A 19534-nucleotide genomic window follows, 5' to 3' on the forward strand; every position below is an offset into this window, starting at 1 on the left:
TATTACAGAGGCTTCCTGACTTGACATGAATTTAAGGCAGGAACGCTGGTCTCCAGTCACAGTTTCTGATATTTGAAATCATTACAGAGCTGCAGCTAATGTCACGGTAAATCCTGAATCCCAGCAGCTCCTCGCATACTAAAGGTTTTCCTCCAAAGATGAGTGTATCCTATCTTGATGTGTCTGCTGTAATCTTCTAAGGACAGACGTCAACATATAATAGAAGCTGAACAACATCTCTCATTAGGTTCTTATTTTCCTTCCTCTTTTAACTCTAACTTCGGAATTGTATCAGAAAAATGCTCTTGGCAAAGATATAACTTCACCTGTTACTTCCTGAATTACTGATTCTTATTTCCTCCCTCCTTCCCCATCTTACAAAATGTATGAGTCCTGGTATAACACTGACATTATAAACTCAACCCCTGGTGATGACTGAAAAACATCCTCTCCTTCAGCGATCTTATGGGAAATTAGCACATCTCTAATGGCTGAGGCTCTAGTCTTCAAGGCCAAGGATTTACTGCCTGGTTAAGTTTCAGGATCAAGAAGCAGAAAGTTAAACGGCACATTCAGCACTTGATGGCGAGACTAACGCCTCGGAAGTAACAGCCATGAGAGTCAGAGGTTTGTAAAGAAAAGCGCCACATCCCAGCTGTGTGTGGGCCCTGGTGACTGAGCCTGACGTAACAGGGAGCCACTTCCCTGGGGCACTTTGCCTCTAGTATCCACAGGAAGAAGATTCCTGATCTAACACCCGGGCACAGTCTGCTCTGAAATAATGCCCCACTGTGTGTATCTCGCCTACCCTTGAATGTTTGATCTACTGTTGTCGTTACTCGGAAACGACGACACACATATAAGTGGGTTTGCTGCTGCAGACAGAAGCCACCCGCCTGAGTCGCGTCGCCCCCACCGTCCTCACCTGTAATGTGTGTAGGGCGTGAGGTCAGGGATCTCCAGCATCTGGGCGTCTGGCTCGTTTTCCTCCTCGTGGAGGAGCACCCACTCCTCCTCGTCGCCGATGGCTCCAACCTGTGGAAAGGGGGATCCTGGGGTCAGCTTTCGGGCCTTGGGGCCCGGGTAGCCTGGGCAGAGCCTCAGTTGAGTCTTGCACCCTGTCCCGCTTTGGCCTTGGAGATGCAGGCCCTTGCTCACCCCTCCGCTGGGTAGGTGGGTGGGCAGGGTGTATTTGGAAGTGCAGCCCTCAGGAACAGCTCCAGGTGGGCTGGACCCAAAGGCTGAAACCTCTGCAGGCCCAGAACCTTCACACACTCTCTTGTCCTTCCTCCCACCTGACGGTTCTCAAGGAGATGCCCCGGAGCAATGGCCAAGAACCCACGGTAGGGGTAGCAGAGACTCAGCCCCAGACGGGCGTCCCAAACTGAGTCACTCCCCCACACCCTGACCGGGGGACTCAGTCACCTGCCTCCCACCTGATCCTTTCTGCCCCAAACACCCACCGAAGACACCACCACTGGCTCATGACAAAGGAAGGTTCTCTCCAGAGGACTCAGTTGCTGACTTTGAATCTGGACCAGGGCAGATCCAATCCCTTTGAGATTTAAAGAACAGCCTCAGGCAGAGCAGAGAAGAGAAGAAACTTTCCTTTCCAATGCAGGCTGGCCTCATCCGAGTCTGCCCCGAGAGCACCTGGCCCACCTGGAGCTCCCACCTGGAGAGCCCTCCTGAGCACCCACCTGGAGCTCCCACCTGGAGCGCCCTCCCAAGTGCCCCCAGCCCCCACCTCTCCCCAGCCTTCGGCCCTGCCTGAGGACCCGACTCTCACTGGCTTTGTTCACCGTAAGTGAATCCTCGTGCCCAGCCGGCCTGCTCCAGAGGTGGTTTCCACCTGACCCGCCTGTCCTGACTCCGGGCTCACCCTGCCCGCCGCCCCCACCGACCTGCCCACTCTCACGCCACCCCCGTGATGCCACATGGGCCTGTCCTGGCAGAGGACAATGAAGGGGGCCCTCCGCGGCCTCACAGGAGTTCCACCACACAGGCGGCCGCGTCCCCACCCCCGTCCCTGCAGACACACGCCTGGGCCTCGTGTGGCTCTCGGGGGGCCCCAGGGAAACAAGCCTCAGGCCAAACAAGCTGCGTGGAGGTGGGGCCCACCCAGGCCTTGTGCATTTAACATTCCACAAAGGGCTTAAATGAAACACGCTCGTTAAGTCTGCAAAAGAAACCTAGCTGGCTGGCAGCCAGGGCCTGGAAGGTGGCATCAGAATCCCAAACCACCCTGCTCACGAGAGAAACAGGCAAGGGGGAAGAGCAGGGAATTGAGTGCTGGGGGGGAGTGTTTCCTAAAAAAATCCAAATGCAAAATACAAGATTCTACATACTCTAAACTAAAACGTGAAAATAAAATGTGGGGTAACTGACCAAAGACATTTGGTGGAAAAAGATCTGGAGGGCAGAGTGGACAGTGGTCGTCCTGGAGCCAGCAAAGCAGCGAGGCAGCTGAAAATGGGACGACGTTTCCTGACTGCAGGAGGAGGGCGGACGCTCTCTGGTCCCCTCTCTCGGACGGGCTGGCCTCCCGTGGCACTCGTGCCATGAGCCCCCCCCATGGAGCCCTCCCACCCTCTTCCAGAGACGCAGGCATGAAAGGGTAAGAAAATAAGACAAGCGGCTAGATCGGAGTGAGGTGGTGTGCCGTGCAGAGACCCGTGAGTGCCCAGCCCTGCCTGGGGCCGTCGGGCCGACCTGCCGTGCAGGGGCCGGGGCCTGTCGGGGACGCAGAGAGCTTGCCCACACCCGGGCCACCAGCCTGCCTGGCACGGAGGAGACGGAAGTAAACACCCCACCGGAGGAAGCCCGCGCCGGACAGAAAGGGGCTGGTTCAAGGTCACCCAGGGGGTCAGTCAGAGCTGGGAGCAGCCAGGACGCTCCAGGGCCCTCCTGGTGAAGGGGGGAGAAGGTGGGGGGCACCCAGTGTGCTCAGGCTTCCCTGGGGAGGCAACTGGGGGCCCCTCAGTTCTGGGGGGACGGGGTGGGGATGGCAGGGCAGGCTGGGACACGATGTGGGGTGCTGAACCCCCACATTTTCTTAGCTTACACAGTGCCAGTCTTAATCGTCAATAAAATGTATGAATTCCTTAAAATCAAAATTCTACAAACTTGAGCTGAATTTTACCGAGTGTCAGGGGACCCTGTTAAACGAGGGCCTGGAACCAGGACCCAGCGGTGACAGAGCTGGAGGTAACTGAGGAGAAAGGAATCCTCAGGGTAGTCAACCAAAGCACTTGTGCTATTTCTTGGAAAATAAGCATTAAAACGGGGAGGAAGGGAGAAAAAAAAAAAAAAGAGGTGGCTTCAGTCCCAGGCTGGTCACTGGGGACCTGTCACTTCCCACACGGATCCCTTTTCCAACACCCTGAGAAGAGGCTGCCGTCAGGGGCCCCAGGGCAGGACCGGTGCCGGAATGGCAGCCGCTCGTGCTGACAGCTGCTGTTTACCACCCACCTTGTCTATGCCCAGCAGGTTCTGTCACCTGGTCCCTGAGACTGACCCCTTCGTAAAGCAGCTCCCTTCTCCTCAACACACACTGCTGAGAAGCAAGGGGGTTCCTGCCCTCCAACCCGGGGCCCAGGAGAGCCAACGTGCATCGAGGCAGTGCATCCAGCTGCCTGGCGCCCGGCAGCCTGCCTGCCCGCATCCCAGCCCCGTGGATGTCTATCTACCTGCTCAGGCACCTCGGCCACCGGGCGGGAGGAGCAGGGCCGGTGGCTCAGTGTGTCCGGGGCGGGGTTGGCTGGTCAGGGAAGCTCTGCTGTTTCCAAGCCAGTCCCACCCCCATGTCCCAGCAGATGGGAAGGGACCAGGGAGACGTCAGATGCTGCCCGGAGGAGATGGAGACAAGCGGGGGGCACTGTGGGCATGAGAAGAAGGGCAGCGAGGCCACTGCCTCATCTCCTCCCTCTGAGGACACGGGGCCGGCAACTCCTCCAGCAGAAGCCTGGGACGAGTCCCGCAGCCCGGAAAGGCGGGGGGGCTGCCAGCGGGGCGTATCTCCTTTAGGGTTACCGGCCGTGGGGCCCTTCATGAATAGATGGTCCCTAAACTGCCTCGGAGGGAGGGCCTGCCCTTTCACTGTAGGGCTTTTGTTTCGCTGACTTGATGAAGAATTTTAGGACTAGACCCAAACTGATGCGACAATATAGAAAGACCGAGGCTGGCACCAAAGGTCCAAATTCTCTGCCCTTGCCCTGCGGTATTTGGCCTCCCTTTATGAAACTCCATCTGAATGAGGGTTGAATTACTGGCACAGCCAGAGGGGCTCCCCCTGACCCGGTTTCCAGTTGGCCCCACCTGCCCTTCTGCCTCTCCTCCCCATGACACACGGGCCATGACGCAAACGCTCCTGGTCTCCAACGCCGTGTGACTCTGCAAAGGCCCCTTCCTCACGCGACACGGTGTCTGCTCCTTCTGGCCCTGCTCTGTGCTACTGGCAAACTCCTTCAGCATCTGGGGAACACCTGGGCTTGGGGAGCCTCTCGCGGGCCACGCTCCCCTTCACTCCCTCATGCCCCCCCCAGTCTGGCTGCCAGAACCCCAATCCCAAGTCTGTGCTCTGAGGGCACCTGCTACTTCCTTCAGTACAGCACTTACACCTTCGTCAAAACATATGCTTAAAACACGACACTCATACAAATACGTAGTATGTATCAAAAGAGACCTAGCAGGATGGTAACGCTGGTTTGAAGGAGAATATGGGAGCCAAAGTATGTAGAATTGATGAAAGAAAGAACGCAGAAATAAGATGGCAACATGAGAAATAAAACTGGCTAATGTTTCAAGAGCAAGGCACCCATCACCTCTGGGTTTTCGTCTTTCAACCTTCTGCAGATCAACATCCAGCTTCATAGACTCTGGGCCCAGTCAGCAAAGAGTAAGTCAAACACGGTAACATCCCCTGGCAGCGGGTGCCCGGTGGGCTCACCCAACAGGCTCTGGGGCAGGGGCCACAGACCGCAGCCCGGGCCCCTCCAGCCACCGCCTTTGTTTCGACAAAGCTCTCTCGGACACAGCCCATGCTTTGGTCTGTGGACACCTGCGGCTACATCTTTCTCCCTCAGCAGAGAACTGTATTTATTCCCTGGTCCTGTAAAGAAAGTTTGCCGACCCCTGCCCTGGTGGGGCCCCAAAAGACCGTGCAGTGACCCTCTGCCTCGTTTCCACGTTCCGGATCACTTCTCTTGCCAGGCTGCCTTGTGACTTTTGCCCACGCGGCTGACTCTCCCACGGGTCTGACACACAGTGGCGGGTGGGGTCTTACCAGGCCTGTGTCTCCAGCATCTCCCCCGGGTGCAGCTCCCACCAGGTGCTCAGGGTGGCACGTGCCACACTTGAGTGAAGATACAAATGAACCAGAGAGGGACTCCGAAATCAGCACTGAACGTGGTTGTCTTGCAGTGGGCTCCAAAAGCAAATTATTACAAAAAAATGACTTTACTTACACATCTCTGGGCAAAAACTTAAATTTTTACAATAAAAGGTTTACACTTTGATCTGCAGAGGCCAGGGTTCTTTTTCCTGATGAGCAGAAGTTCTCTTCCATGTCCTGGGCTCCCCTGGCTCTGTGGTTAGATTTCCTGACCCTCATAACAAAGTGTTCTAGAAGCAACTGGCTGTTCACTAACAATGTGTTGGCCAACGAGTGAGGCAAACCTCCTAAAACATAAAACACACCAAAGCTCCCTGGGGAAGCTGGGGTTTTGAAGCCTCCCCCCTTCTTTTAAAGCTAACAGACAGCACTTGGCAGCACTTACTATCTAAGCAGAAATGCCATCCATTCCAACACCCTCAGTGGCGGGGAGATCCTTGGATCCGTTACGGAGCACGCTGTCCGTCCAGGAAGCGACAGGGGCGGCCGCACCACCGGCGTTCAGTCCTGCGGAATCTGCTGCCCACCCGCGTCCACGTCCACCCGGGTGTGGCACCACCTGGCCAGGGGCTGGGCTGTGAGACATGAGCACCCACTGAATAAGCGTGTCCCCGACCCACTGGCCCCGCCGAGTGGGTTTTCCCATCATCTGCATCAGGAGAGCTGCCGAGTGGGGCCCCTGGAAAGCAGGCGGAGACCCCGCCCTGAGCAGCACCTGGCCGCTCCTGCCAGGAGGCCCTGGGGCCCCCGCGAGCTCGGCACCCCAGAGGCCAGAGGTCAGCGGCTGCTCAGAGGGCAATCACTAACCTCATCCCAAAGGGAAGTCTGCAAAAGGGAGAAAGCACCCCAAACTGCAGCCGCGAGTGGGGGGCGGAGGAGGGTGGAGGATGGTAGAAGGCAGCACCTCTCCTTTCATCCAGCGCTAAGGAGAAGAAAAAAAAGACATTCCAAGAACACATTCCATGGAAAGCTGCCAGCCCTGGTGCTCTCTGCTTGGCTGAAACTCGGGTGTCAGCAGGAAAACTTGCATGTCAAGCAACGTCCACAGGCACTGAGGACACTGGTGTTCCAAGCGGCGTCCCCTGCGCAGGAGCCAAACGAAGCTTCCCCAGATGAGGCCCTGGAGGGCTTGGGGGCCAAGGGACAGACGGGGATGTCTGCATGGCCGGGAAGGGGCTCCAGGTCAGAGCGAGGCCCAGGGGCCTCTCCTCAAACAGCCCTGGGAGTCGGCAAACCTAGCGAGTGGCTTCGGGCTCCACTCTTCCACTTGGCACCTGATTCATCTCCTCACGGGAGGAGGCTCGGGCCTCGCATCAGCCAAACCAGATCCGCCCACCCCGCCCTCGTGTTCACTGGCTCTCAAGGATTTCTACCATCTAATCTTCTCTCCAGCTGCCACCACGCTCTCTCCATCTGAACTCTCAGCTCTGGGACTGGTCTGGCACTGTGTCCCCCTTCCTCTGCTTCTCCAGCCGTTTCTCCGCTGTAGTGAACCCTGAAATGCGGGCCGTTTCCCCAAGGCCTGTCCTCAGCCCCCTCGTTCCTGTTCCTTGGGGCTGACCCCTTCCTGGTGGCCTTCAGCTCCCCTCAGGGATGGCTCAGTCTCCACTTGAGCACAGGATGTTTCCGGGCCAGTGCCCCTTGCTCCATCTGTCGTCCTCTATCCATGACTTGCTGTATTCCTGGGGAGGAGGCCACAGCCCTTCCTGTCGTCCAGGATGGAAAACACGGAGCCGTTCCCACTGCTTCTGCCGCTGCACTCCAGGCCAACCCAGCGTGGAACCCATCGGGTTGACCAGATGCCCTTCACGGCCGCTCTGAGGCTTATCAATTCCCACGAAGGACCCTTTCAGGGGCTCTTGACCTCTTTTGTTTTACTTTTTAAAAAATCATTGTAACACGAAATTTCCTATTTTAACTACCTGTAAGTGTTCAATTCAGTGGCATTAATCATGTTCATGACGTTGTGCTGCCATCACCACCATCCATGACCAGAACTTTTCATCCCCCCAAACAGAAACTCTGCGCCTCCTGAGCAGTAACTCCCCACTCCCTGCTCTCTGCAGCCTTGGGCCTCCCTTCCCGTCCCCCGTACAGTGCGGCCTGGCAGATGTGCCCAGCGTGTGGACCCCCGTCCTTCCGGGCCCCTGCTTCAGGTCATCCAGTGAGGCAGGAGCAGGTGCACGAGGCCGGTCCAAGTCTGCAGAGCTGAGCCCTGGGACCCAGGCCCCGTTCCACGTCCCCCGCCTTCCACGGAGTGAGGTCAAGCTCCCCGGACCAGCATGCCGGGCTTTCTGGAGTCTGGCTGACTATCCCTCCCTGTCGCATCTCCCCTGTACACCGTTTCGTTCCCCATTCCCACCAAAATGTCCCCTCCATCGCCACAGGTCTGAACACTGGGCACCCCTCAAGAGATGGCTTCTTCCATGAAGCCTTCCTGCTCACGAGGAGGCCTCTCCCAGAGCCAGCTCTGTTCCCCGTGACCGTCCCCGCTGGACGCCCTGGGGTTACAGGAGTCCGTGGGCCCACTGGGCAGGGATGGGGGAGCGGATGCGGGGCAGGCCGAGCCTGACAGCTGCCCGGTGTCATGGCAGTGACACGACCTCCCCATTCCTCAGCCTTGCAGCGCAGGGTTCCACGTGCCCCCATCACCGATGGAGACAGGACAGTGTTTGTGGCTGTCCCATCTCTCCCATCAGGTACACCGGCCCAAGGACAAACAGCAATGCGCACGCCACTCCACTGCCTCGCTGTGCACACAGAGGAACTGATGTGCAGACTTTCCTCAAATCCCAAAACGCAGAGAGGACATAAAGTGGCGTGTGATGGGCAAGGTGCCAGACTTGCAGCCAAACGCATTTAGGCTGAGAACTCCCTGCCACTTCCAGAGATGAAGTCTGTGACGTGCCTGCGGCTGCCTGGCACGTGACACCGTGCTCACCACGCGGTGCAGCATTTTACCACCACGTGTCCAGACAGGGCACTCACGGCTTTCCCAGGCGGCTCTGGCTCACCTGGGCAGACCCCCTCCCAGCACTTCTTGCACTCATGCCTCGCTGCTCAGCCATGCCCCTTCCTGCAGGTCACAAGTCACGGCTACTCTGAGCCCTGCTGGGAAAGCCCCCTCCCCATAGCAACCAGGCCCCCCAGGGCCCAGGCGAAAGTCACCTCCCACCCCAGGCTGCCCTGACTCCCCTGGCCAGTTACACATTTGCTTTCCTGAACCCTCTCAGCAACAATTTATTATAAGAATTCTCACAAGCCTCATGGGTGTCAACAATTATTTTGCATCTTCCCTCCACCCCCAGTCCCCACCCCGATTGTGAGTTCCTTGAGGTGGGGACTAAAAGTTTCTCATCTTTGTAATCTAATATCTAACGTGTTATCTGACACCACAAAACCTATAAAACAGTAGGTGTTTAATAAATGTTTGCTGCTTGAATAGATGAATGAATGAAACCAATATAAAACCTAATGACTGGAAAAATGAAACCTAGAGGCAGATGTACAAACCCACCCAGACATGCAGGATAAAGGGACCAGGGCACAGATGCAGTCTTCGGAGAAGAACTGGAGAATGTTACTTCGTAAAGTGTAATTTGGCTTGACAGTTGTAATTTATATTGTTGCTGACCTCTATTTCTTGAAAATGACATTTGTAGCCAAACGCTTCCCTTGTTCCTACACGAGCTGTCACTTACGCTGTCGTTTTGTCCTCTCAGGTGGTAGTTTTAAACGTCCCATAGCAGGAGCTAAAAGGATCTGATAGACTAATGAACAAAAAGTCCACTTGAAACCCTTCATCTTCTGCAGAGTTTTACGCTGGCCAAGAAAGACGAGGGCAGTGGCTGTGAGGGTGTCGTTACGGACAATCAGAGAAATAATAAACGTGAAGTACCTGAGCACCCAGCTCACTGCCCGTCGCGCTCAGATGGGGGTGCGACGCCAGCACGAAGGACGAAGCGCGTCTCGGCAAGTTCACCCGGACGACCGCGCTCCCACGGAAGAGCCGTCAGAAACGACAGCAGCGCCGCTCCCCACTGTGTCTGCGGCAGACGACTCAAAAATAGGGTCACCCTTTTTCTTCCAGCCGGGTTTATTACAATCGAAATGCTGACGGATTTTCAAAAGGACCACAAGCAGCCCCAGTGTCCATCCCTAATGAGTGAGGGAAGCAGGAGCTATAACTGATGGTTAGAAATTCCCAGCTCCAGGCCCCGAAGGGATGAGACTGAAGGACATTTGGCCTGGGAACCCTGCAGGACGCAGAAAACACTGGCATTTCTTTCTACCTCCAGAGGTAACAGGGAGCCAGTCGGGTAGCTAAGAAACAAGAGGGTAGAGGCGCTCCCTCGGCGTGGAGCTGAGCACGCTTCTGTCCCTCGGCGTGGAGCTGAGCACGCTTCTGTCCCTCGGCGTGGAGCTGAGCACGCTTCTGTCCCTCGGCGTGGAGCTGAGCACGCTTCTGTCCCTTGGTGTGGAGCTGAGCACGCTTCTGTCCCTCGGCGTGGAGCTGAGCACGCTTCTGTCCCGGCTGCTGGCCTGGCCCCCCCTCCCCCAACTCGACGCTGTCACCTGAGCCCCGTCCCACACACCAGGCCTGAGCAGGTGCCCGGGTGGAAGCGCTGGGTGGCCCTGACCAGGTCCCCACTCCCACAGGATGGGGCTGATGTTCTTGGGGAGACAAAGATGGTCAGCAAATAAGAAAACAAACAAAAGAAATAAAGAGGACAAGGGGGAGACGTGGAGGTGAGCCCCTGCCGGAGCTGCCCGTGTCACAAACCAGGCAAAGCGATCACTCGAGCTGGAGCCCAGGCCCCCTGCGTGTCTGCTCGCTGGAGGGGGGCCGGGCAGAAGTGGGGGGGCCCTCTGAAGGGAGCCGCCCTCGAGAATCCTCGGGCACGGAAGCCACTGGCAGCCCCGGCAGAAGGGGAAGCCCTGGGGCGTGGGGGTTTCCACCTCTGGGTCCCACTTCCCCTGACTCCCCCTGTCTGCGGAGCCCACCTTGTCCCCAGAACTCGCCCCGGGAGAAACCACCTGTGAGGCCGTGGGCCCCCACCTCCTAGAGACGTCCCCACAGGTAGGCGCGTCCGACACAGAAAACGGAGCAGAGCCCGCAGCAACATCCCCGCCTGGGTGGGGGCGCCTTTAGGAGACAGGGAAGGGGTCCCTGCGCTCCTGACTTCCTGACGGCTCTGAGGAGGTGACACTGCAGGTGCTGCCCAGCCCACCTGGCTCCTCGGGGCCTGGAGGTCTCACCTGCGGGGGCTGGGCCCTGCCCCCACCACACTTAGTTAGAGACCAGCACCTGGGAGACTAGTGCTTTATTTTCTTAGCCTGCAGCACTGTCTGCAACAGCTCCTTTTAAGAAAATGCCTACTATTACGCACTAAGTGGGCTTTTCCCCCCTTTCCCATTTTCAGAATATACTCAGAGTGTTACCACTAGCATCTTCATTACAGAAAAGCCTGCTCAAAGCAGACTTTTTAGAAAACTGGATGTTATTTTGGCTATTAGAGCACAGCAAATGGCCGTGAACTGCAGGGGTTTACAGAGGCACGAGCCGGCAGACACGAGTGGCAAATGAAAACATATAACATTTGCATTTTCCCCTTTTACGGGGCACCATAAAAATGTGGGGAGAGATGTTTTGCTCACTCTACAGTCAAAGGTTACTAATTAAGCCAAGTATTACTGAACCAGAAATACCTATAAAAGCTTCTTCTTTTATTTTTTTAACCCACATCTGAGCATTAGTTTATCACAGGGACTTTCAACTGGCTCCCGGACGATTAGGATCCCTCATTCCATAATTCACCGATGGACTCTCTAGGCAACGAAACCTTCTAGGCGCGTGTAAACAACAGTCAGAGAGTAAAGGAGCCCTTCCTGCCAGGACGGCAGACTGAAAACTGGTCAAAGGGAGAAAAGAAAGGCTCTGTCACCATGAAGCGTCTCCAAGGCTCGCTCCTCACCCCCAGTGTCTGCTTGCTGGCACTGCCCCCAGCCAGGGCTCTGGGCCCTTCTGGCCCCCGGAACGGGTCCCGACCACCTCCCACCCAGCAAACCTCCATTTGTGTACCGGGTCGACTGTTAAAAGGTGGGCCCCTCCCTTACACGGTACCCGCGTCTTGCTCCCATTTCCCAGCGCAGGGCCGGGCGAGTGGGCTCGGCAGCTACTTCCAGGGGAAGGCAGTGGGTGGGCACGAGCCCTCCTGCGGCACAGCAGGCCTGCGTGGATACCCCCCACCCCGGGACGGGGGCAAGGACCCCGCTGCTCTGAGCTCAGGAACGCCAGACCTGGGGCGTATCTCTGGAACCTGCCTGGACCCGGGGACCCACCTAGACACGCTCAGAAAGGTGGCTGGATGGCCCGAGCCGGGCTCTGCGGAGGACACCCCGCCGGGGAGCAGCCCACCCAGGGAGGCGCACCTGCCCTGAGCGCTTGGGAGGCTTCGCAGAGGAGGTTTCACCCGGGAGGACCTGGGTCCCACGGAGAGCAGGGGCCCTGGGGGAGGCAGACGAGTGGATATAACAAAACGTTCCCATTCTGCCAACAGCCCTGCAAGACAGGTATGGTTATTCATGCTCTTCAGTTAAAGAAACTGAAGGTGATAAGCCTTCTGGGTGCACTTAAAAAGAAAAAAAAGAAGAAAGTGGTGCTAAATGACTTGCCTACAGTCAGGCAACTGGTGAGTGGCTGAACCAGGCTCGGGCCTGCCCAGGCCGAAGGTCCCAGGCCCTGACTGTTCGTTTTCGCTCCACCGAAGGTTTTGCTCTGCACGTGGTGTGACCTACCTTGGGGGCCGGCACAGGGTGCCTTTCCCATGAGTGGGGTGAAGGACGATCCCGGGAGGTGAGGAAGGTCAGGAAGCTGCACGTGGGGAGGGGGGGACAGGGGCCTTTAAAAGGTCACATGGCCCAAGTCCTGGCACCGAGCTGGTGGCAGGGGCCAGAGCCTGCTGTTTCCCTGGGGGCTGTGTGGGCGTGAGGAGGACGATGGGGCGGGATAGTGCGGTTTGTCCTGAGTTTGTAGAAAACCAAACACTTGCTCTTATCTGGCCTGGCCTGGCAGTGACGCGACTTAAAGAGACACCTGCTCACGCGTCTGTGAGGTGGTCCCTGCTGAAAAATGCCTGTTTATTGGAATAGGTCTCCAACAAAAACGGGATTGGTTTGGTGAATAAATGGATATTTATGTTAACTTCTGACAAAGCAGACCACGAGAATTTCTTGGGATAATTTAGCATACGATTGAAACCAGAACAACTCAATCAAAGGAGAATGACTCGCTGCCCCACGAGAGCGGGTGGCAGCTCTCGATGGACCCGATGCAGGTATCTGAAGAACAAAGCCATCTCGGGCACACGGCTGGTCACAGCCAGCGTGCAGCTCAGCTCTGCCACAGAAACAGCACCAGGGCTCAGAGCACTGAGTAACGCAGCACTCAGAAACGTACCTTCTATTTCTATCTTCGACCATGCCTGTTTCCTACAGAGCTGGGACATGTCTATAGGCCTCAGACCCTGGGTTCTGGAACTGGCTTCCTTTTAAAGATGAACAAGTACTCTTCAGGGAAACTGAAGCACAAATGATTCAGATGGCGAAGTTTAAGGGAAAATCTTTTCCTCTTTTATTTTGAAGTTTCAACCATCTACAACATTTCCAGAATTGTTGACTTGCTGAGTTAATTTTAAAAGAGCTCAGGAAGAACATTTCTGAGGGACTCGCAGTTCTGGCAAAATGGCAGCTGGGTAGCCTGAGAAGCCTCCTGCTCCAAAAGCAAGCTCCGAAATGCTGGGCACAGCATAGTAATGTCCTCTTACACTCACAGCTGGGCATGCAAGGAGCAGGGTGGGTGTCCAGAAGCCAAAGAGAAGTGGGGACTAGGGCCGGAGCCACCAGGGCAGGCTGTCACCCTCACTAACCAAGGGGGGTCTGAATGCCCACAGGGACGGGGCAGGGGCCACTGGAGACAAGGCCCAGGACACAAACTCTCTCACACGCTCTAAACAAAACTGGACCAATAAAGGTCTGCAACCTCTGAGAAAGAGGGGCTAGAGGAGATCCCCCAGCAAGCAGGGGGAGAGGGCTTGCCTCCCTAGGCTCAGTGCTGGGTCGAGGGGAGGGGAAGACAGGAAAAACCAAAAACTCTGTACCCATGGGCTGTCCCTCTTTTAGGTTTGAGATGCCTAGAAGAAGAAAACACAAACTTATGATTAAGATAATTTGAGAGATTTAAAAATCAGTATGTTCAAATGATTAAGGACTGTTGGAGACTAAAAAAATGAATGCACAAAAATAAATACATAAAGAATGAATTGGAAGCATAAGCCACTGTTTAATAAAAGGCAGATTTGAAGAAGTAACTAATAGAGCTGTTTAATACACAAAAAATGCCATTGAAATTCAAAACTCAATGAATAGATTAAGGAGATTAAACACCGATCAACAGAAAATTAATTTACTAGAAGCTAGATCTGAGGAAATCTCTTAGAAAGTAGTACAGAGAGAAATAGGGATGAGAAATATGAAATAGATGCTAAGGATAAGGAGGACAGGATGAGAAGCTGTATCCTTTATCTAATAAGAACCCCAAGAGGAGAAATTGGGGGCATGAGGAAAGAGGCAATACTCAAAAGATTCAAAATGCTTAACAAATCCTGAATAGGACTGAAAAAAAAAAAAACCCAATACTGACATATCATAGCAAAACTCCAGAACATAAAAGACCCAGAGGTCTTCAAACACTAGCTTATCTACAAAGACATAACAACTAGTCAGAAAGCAGCTTCTCAAAATCAATAACACAAGCCAGAAGAGAGTGGGATCTTATCTTTGAATTTCAAGTTCGAATTAGAATGCTGAATTAACACTCAAAGACTAGCATTGAAATAAAGACATTTCCAGCCCCCTGCTCTCCAGGCCGTGGAAGAACTTATCATTCGCGAACCTTCCGTGAGAAAATAACTAAAAGATATTTGAAAATAACCAAAAGGAAATTGAATCCAGAGAGAAAATGCAGGCAGGAATGATGACCAGAGAAAAAAGTAAACGTGTGGTGAAATCTAAACCATGCTCTGGCTGTGAATAAAAGGACCTAATAATGGTCACTACCTTTGGGGATATATAAAAACAAGGTGAACTGAAATATTGGACATAATAACAAGTATGGGTTGACTAGAATTAAGGAATTTTAAAGTCCTGAACCACTGGGAGGAAGGTAGAGACCTTGTTAATTCAAGTCTGCATGTTGACATTTTAGGGGCAGCCTTCTCTCCCTGGCAGAGCAGGCTACGGGGAAGGGTCAGCCCTGTGTGAAGAAGGCGTCCACGCAGGGCCACAGCCCTCTCAGGCCAAGAGACTGGCCATGAATGGGGGATGCAGCAAAGAAGCAAATACATCGGGGAGCCGGGATCCAGGTTCCTGCTGTGGGAGAAGGGTTTGTATAAACGTGGGAAGAGGGAGAGTTTGGAAGTACCCAAGGGTTCTGCATTGTGTTGGAGATCCTGGTGTGAACCAGGGCTTCCCAGTATATGTGGATAGACGCGGAGCTAGAGACGCACGTGTGGGAGCCTCCGGGTGTGCGTCTCTCCTGCTCTGCCACGGAAGGGCCTGGGAGCAGTGACACCCCAGGGGCGATGAGCGCACCAGTGCCTGGATGGTGGTTCCTAAGACCGCTCTCCAGGGAAGGGGCAGCATTTCTGGGAGAAATGTCTGGGAAAGAACAGGGAAAGAAGAGAGTGAGCCAAGAAATCTTGTTGTGCCAGAAAATAAGGAAGCTCTCAAAGAGGGGCTGTGTCAAAGGAACACAGAAGCCAGGTGGAGGGGCCGCCCATTGGCCAAATGTAGGGAAATCTGGGCATTGACATGAATAATGACAGCTATGGATTATAATCTGTTAAACAAGATAGGAATCCATGGGTCCACATGATATAAATAAATAAATGAATAAATAAATGAGAAAAGAAAGCACTGAGCAGAACCCAGCATCGCCTCAGTAATATCATGCTGATAAAAAATCTGGGTCTAATCAAGAGATGCTTTTCCTAAGTCCAAGTTGAAGGAGACTCTAAGAAACAACTGTCCTATAATTTTCAACAACGCCAAGGTCCCGGCACTCAGGGATGAGTGAGGAGCCAATCCAGATCAAGGCGAGGCCAGGCTTGACAACTGGGAATGGCCTGTGGCCCCGGAATGGACCCCTCCGCTATGGAGGATGGTTTGGGATAACTGGCACAACTTGGGTGAAGGCTCTGGGGGAAGGCACTTTTCTGTTGTGTTTGAAATACTCTCCTAATCAAAGGTAAAAATGAACCTCAGGGAAATCCAAAACACCAGCTTAAGTTTTAACCAAGGGCTGAAGGCCTGAGGAGGGTCAGCAGGAGAAAGTGGAAGGTCCGGAGCCACAGCACCGGGCCCAGTGCTGCTCCCAGACCCCCCGCAGACCTCCCGGGGCACGCAGGAGATGACAGAGGAAGCTCACGGGGTGGGCAGGCACAGGGCCACCCCGGGGGACTGCAGGCAGCCTGCCCAGATGCGTCTCCCCAGGGAACACGGTCTTCACACCACCCGGGAGGACACAAGCGCTCTGGCCCCAGGGCCCAGGAGAGGCCCACAGAAGGAGGCGAAAGGGAAAAGAACCCCCTTTCCTCCTGGGAGGGGCAGGAAGCATCCATCAGACCCTGGGAGCTCCGGGACCACCGAGCAACCCCCTCTGGTCAGCAGGCCCAGGCTAGCAGAGGGAGGGGGGTGGTAACCCAACCCCGGACCCCAGACCCCACGCCTGAGACTCTGATGTAACTGCTCTGAGGTGGGGTCTGGGCGGGGGTGCGTTTCACACCTCCCCACTCCTGAATCACCGCCAGGATCCAGGACGCGCACAAGCCCCTGCCCAGGGCGGAGACACGGGGCCTGCGCTGCTGCCCCCGTCGCTGCCTCCAGGGTATGGGACCCGAGGGCCATCGACTCCGGGTTTATGGAGCTGTGAGAAAACAAAACTATTGATCTTAAAAACCAAACCAATGAAGCAAACAGGGAAAGCCAAATTCCCCTAAGAATATGGATGCGAAAATCTTAACCAGAAACAAAATTAAACAAAATAAAACAAAATAAACATCGTGACCCAATTGTGTTTATCACAGGAATTCTGGAACGGCTGAACAACGGAGTGGCAATATAAATCACCTTACTAACAGATGAAGGAAGGAGACCATGTGAGCAACTCAACAGATGCAGAGCCATTTTAATAAAATTAAAGTTATTGATGATTAAACCTCCCCCCCCAAAACAGAAAACAAAAACCAACACCCAGCAAACTAGATTAGGAATGAATTGCCTTAATCCAGTACAGCCTAGCTCTGAAACACCTACCATAAATGTTGCAGATGTCATATTGATGAGAAAACCTTAAAATAATTTCTTTATTAGTAATTTTGTAATTTGAAACACATGCCCTAAGACATTGCCCTCACGAGCTATCAGTAGGAGCAGCCGGGAAAATCCTGAAAGTGTAGAGTGATGTCTCTGTGTGTCATAGGGGGCAGGAGGAGGGAGCCTTACCCAATATTAAAAGGAATTTTAGAGGCTTTGTAAGTAAAACAATGTGAAATTAGCACATGAATAGCCAGACTGATAGAACAGAATAGAAAATTCATAAAGAAACCCAAGTGCATGTGGGAATTTAGTATTATAATTTAATAGGAGGAAAAAAATGGACTTTTAAAAAATGTCATGACACAATTACATAGCTATTTGCAAGAAGATAAAAATGGACTCACACCTCCCTCCAAATACAGGGGAAAATTCCAAATGGATTAGAGATCTAAATGTAAAAATGAAATCATAAAAGTACAAGCAGAAAATTGAGTGAATTCTTTTAGAACCTGAGTGGGGAAACCTTCCTATTTATGAATCAAAATCCAAAAACATGCAAGAAAAAAATCATTAAATTAGACTTTAATTTTTTTTGGCATGGCAACAAAATACCATAAGCAAATCAAAAGACAGATAACAAGCTGGGAAAAAATTGCCACATACATCATCAACAAAGGATAAAAGCCTTAATATATAAAGAAGTCCCAGAATCGAAAAGAAAAAGCCCAGCAATCTGACAGAATAATGGGCAAAAGATATGAACAGCCATATCACAGAATAATTTAAATGAGCCATGAAAAGATGCTTAATTTCACTCATAATAAAATAAGTGCAAACTCAGCCTGCACGGAGCGCCCATTTCTCATGAGACTGGCAGAAGTTCTAAGGTTTGTCATTGGTAGACGTCACTGGTGGGCTGCGGGGAAACGGCCCCTCTCAAACCCTGCTGACAGGAATGAAAACTGTCACAGCCTCTGGAGGTGGGTTGCCAACATCTGGAAAACTGACGTTGCGTTCGGTCTGGACCCAGCATTCTCACTCCCAGCATACCCACTTCGAGGAACCTACCTCAAAGACACGGTGGAGAAAATACAGGGTGACCATATGAAGGCTCAGAACCACCTTTGGCAGAATGGCCCCACAAAGATCTCCGGAGCCTGCGAGAATGTTCCCTTACATGGCAGGAGGTTCTGCAGATGTGAGTGAGGGAAGGGAGAGAGTTTATCCCGGATTATTCTGGTGGCCCCATCTAATCCCAGGAGTCCTTGAAGTGGCAGAGGAAGGCAGAGGAGGGGGCCAAGAGATGAGATGTCAGAGGAGGAGGGGGGTTTCAAAGCCTGGGAGGGACTCCACCCACCACTGCTGGCTCTGAAGGTGGGGTGGGGGGCACGAGCCAAGGGATGTGGTGGACTTTACAAACTGGGGAGGGCCCTCAGCTAATGGTCAGCAAGCAAAGGGAGGTCTCCGTCCGACAACCGCAGGGCACTAACTACCCAAATGAGCAAGGAAAGAGATCGTCCCTGAGAGCCTCCTGGAAGCAACACAGGTCTACTGACACTTTGGTTCAGCCGTGAAAGCCAAGTTGGACTTCTGACATACAGAACTGTGAGAACATACATCTGTCTTGTTTAAGCTGCTGAGTTTTGGTAACATGTTATGGCAGCCATAAAAATTAATATGCATCCCAAATTTCCATCAGTAGAAGTCTAGCTAAATAAGCAAATGGTTATAGCCACACAATGGAGAACTATGCAACTTTAAAAAGGAATGAGGAAGCTCTCCATACAGAAATGCACAATGACCTTTAGGATGTGTTGTTGAATGAAAAAGCAAGGTGCGGGACCTCATACATAGCATGCTACAGTCCGTGGAATAGACATTATCCATCATCTATCTATCCATTTGCCTGTATTGTACAAAAAAACTGAAAGGATAAACCTAAAATATGGTCATCTATGGGAGAGGCAACAAAGTAAAAGGGACAAAGACAAACATAAAATTTCTCCAAATATACCTTTTTTTTTTAATCATTTTATTGAGATATATTCACATACCACGCAGTCATACAAAACAAATCACACTTTCGATTGTTCACAGTACCATTACATAGTTGTACATTCATCACCAAAATCAATCCCTGACACCTTCATTAGCACACACACAAAAATAACAAGAATAATAATTAGAGTGAAAAAGAGCAATTGAAGTAAAAAAGAACACTGGGTACCTTTGTCTGTTTGTTTCCTTCCCCTATTTTTCTACACATCCATCCATAAACTAGACAAAGTGGAGTGTGGTCCTTATGCTTTCCCAATCCCATTGTCACCCCTCATTAGCTACATTTTTATACAATTGTCTTCGAGATTCATGGGTTCTGGGTTGTAGTTTGATAGTTTCAGGTATCCACCACCAGCTACCCCAATTCTTTAGAACCTAAAAAGGGTTGTCTAAAGTGTGCGTAAGAGTGCCCACCAGAGTGACCTCTTGGCTCCTTTTGGAATCTCTCTGCCACTGAAGCTTATTTCATTTCCTTTCACATCCCCCTTTTGGTCAAGAAGATGTTCTCCGTCCCACGATGCCGGGTCTGCATTCCTCCCCGGGAGTCATATTCCACGTTGCCAGGGAGATTCACTCCCCTGGGTGTCTGATCCCATGTAGGGGGGAGGGCATTGATTTCACCTTTCAAGTTAGCTTAGCCAGAGAGAGAGGGCCACGTCTGAGCAACAAAGAGGCATTCGGGAGGAGGCTCTTAGGCACAACCATAGG

At 52.9% G+C, this 19534-nt stretch overlaps 1 protein-coding gene across 4 annotated transcripts in view; it reads right to left on the reverse strand.

The window, feature by feature from the left end:
• SDK1 (sidekick cell adhesion molecule 1) overlaps positions 1-19534 on the reverse strand; it is a 941791-nt gene that overhangs the window by 131575 nt on the left and 790682 nt on the right. For 3 of the 4 annotated variants that reach the window (XM_037813737.1, XM_037813739.1, XM_037813738.1), the window contains one exon: positions 926-1035. In XM_037813737.1, coding sequence (XP_037669665.1) covers positions 926-1035 — 110 coding nt within the window. Of the gene's footprint in view, positions 1-925; positions 1036-12851; positions 12945-19534 lie in introns of those variants that run through there. The other variant, XM_037813740.1, reaches the window with a different exon arrangement.

This window comes from Choloepus didactylus, chromosome 21 (assembly GCF_015220235.1).
Source record: "Choloepus didactylus isolate mChoDid1 chromosome 21, mChoDid1.pri, whole genome shotgun sequence".
In the NCBI taxonomy this organism is placed as follows: Eukaryota; Metazoa; Chordata; class Mammalia; order Pilosa; family Megalonychidae; genus Choloepus; species Choloepus didactylus.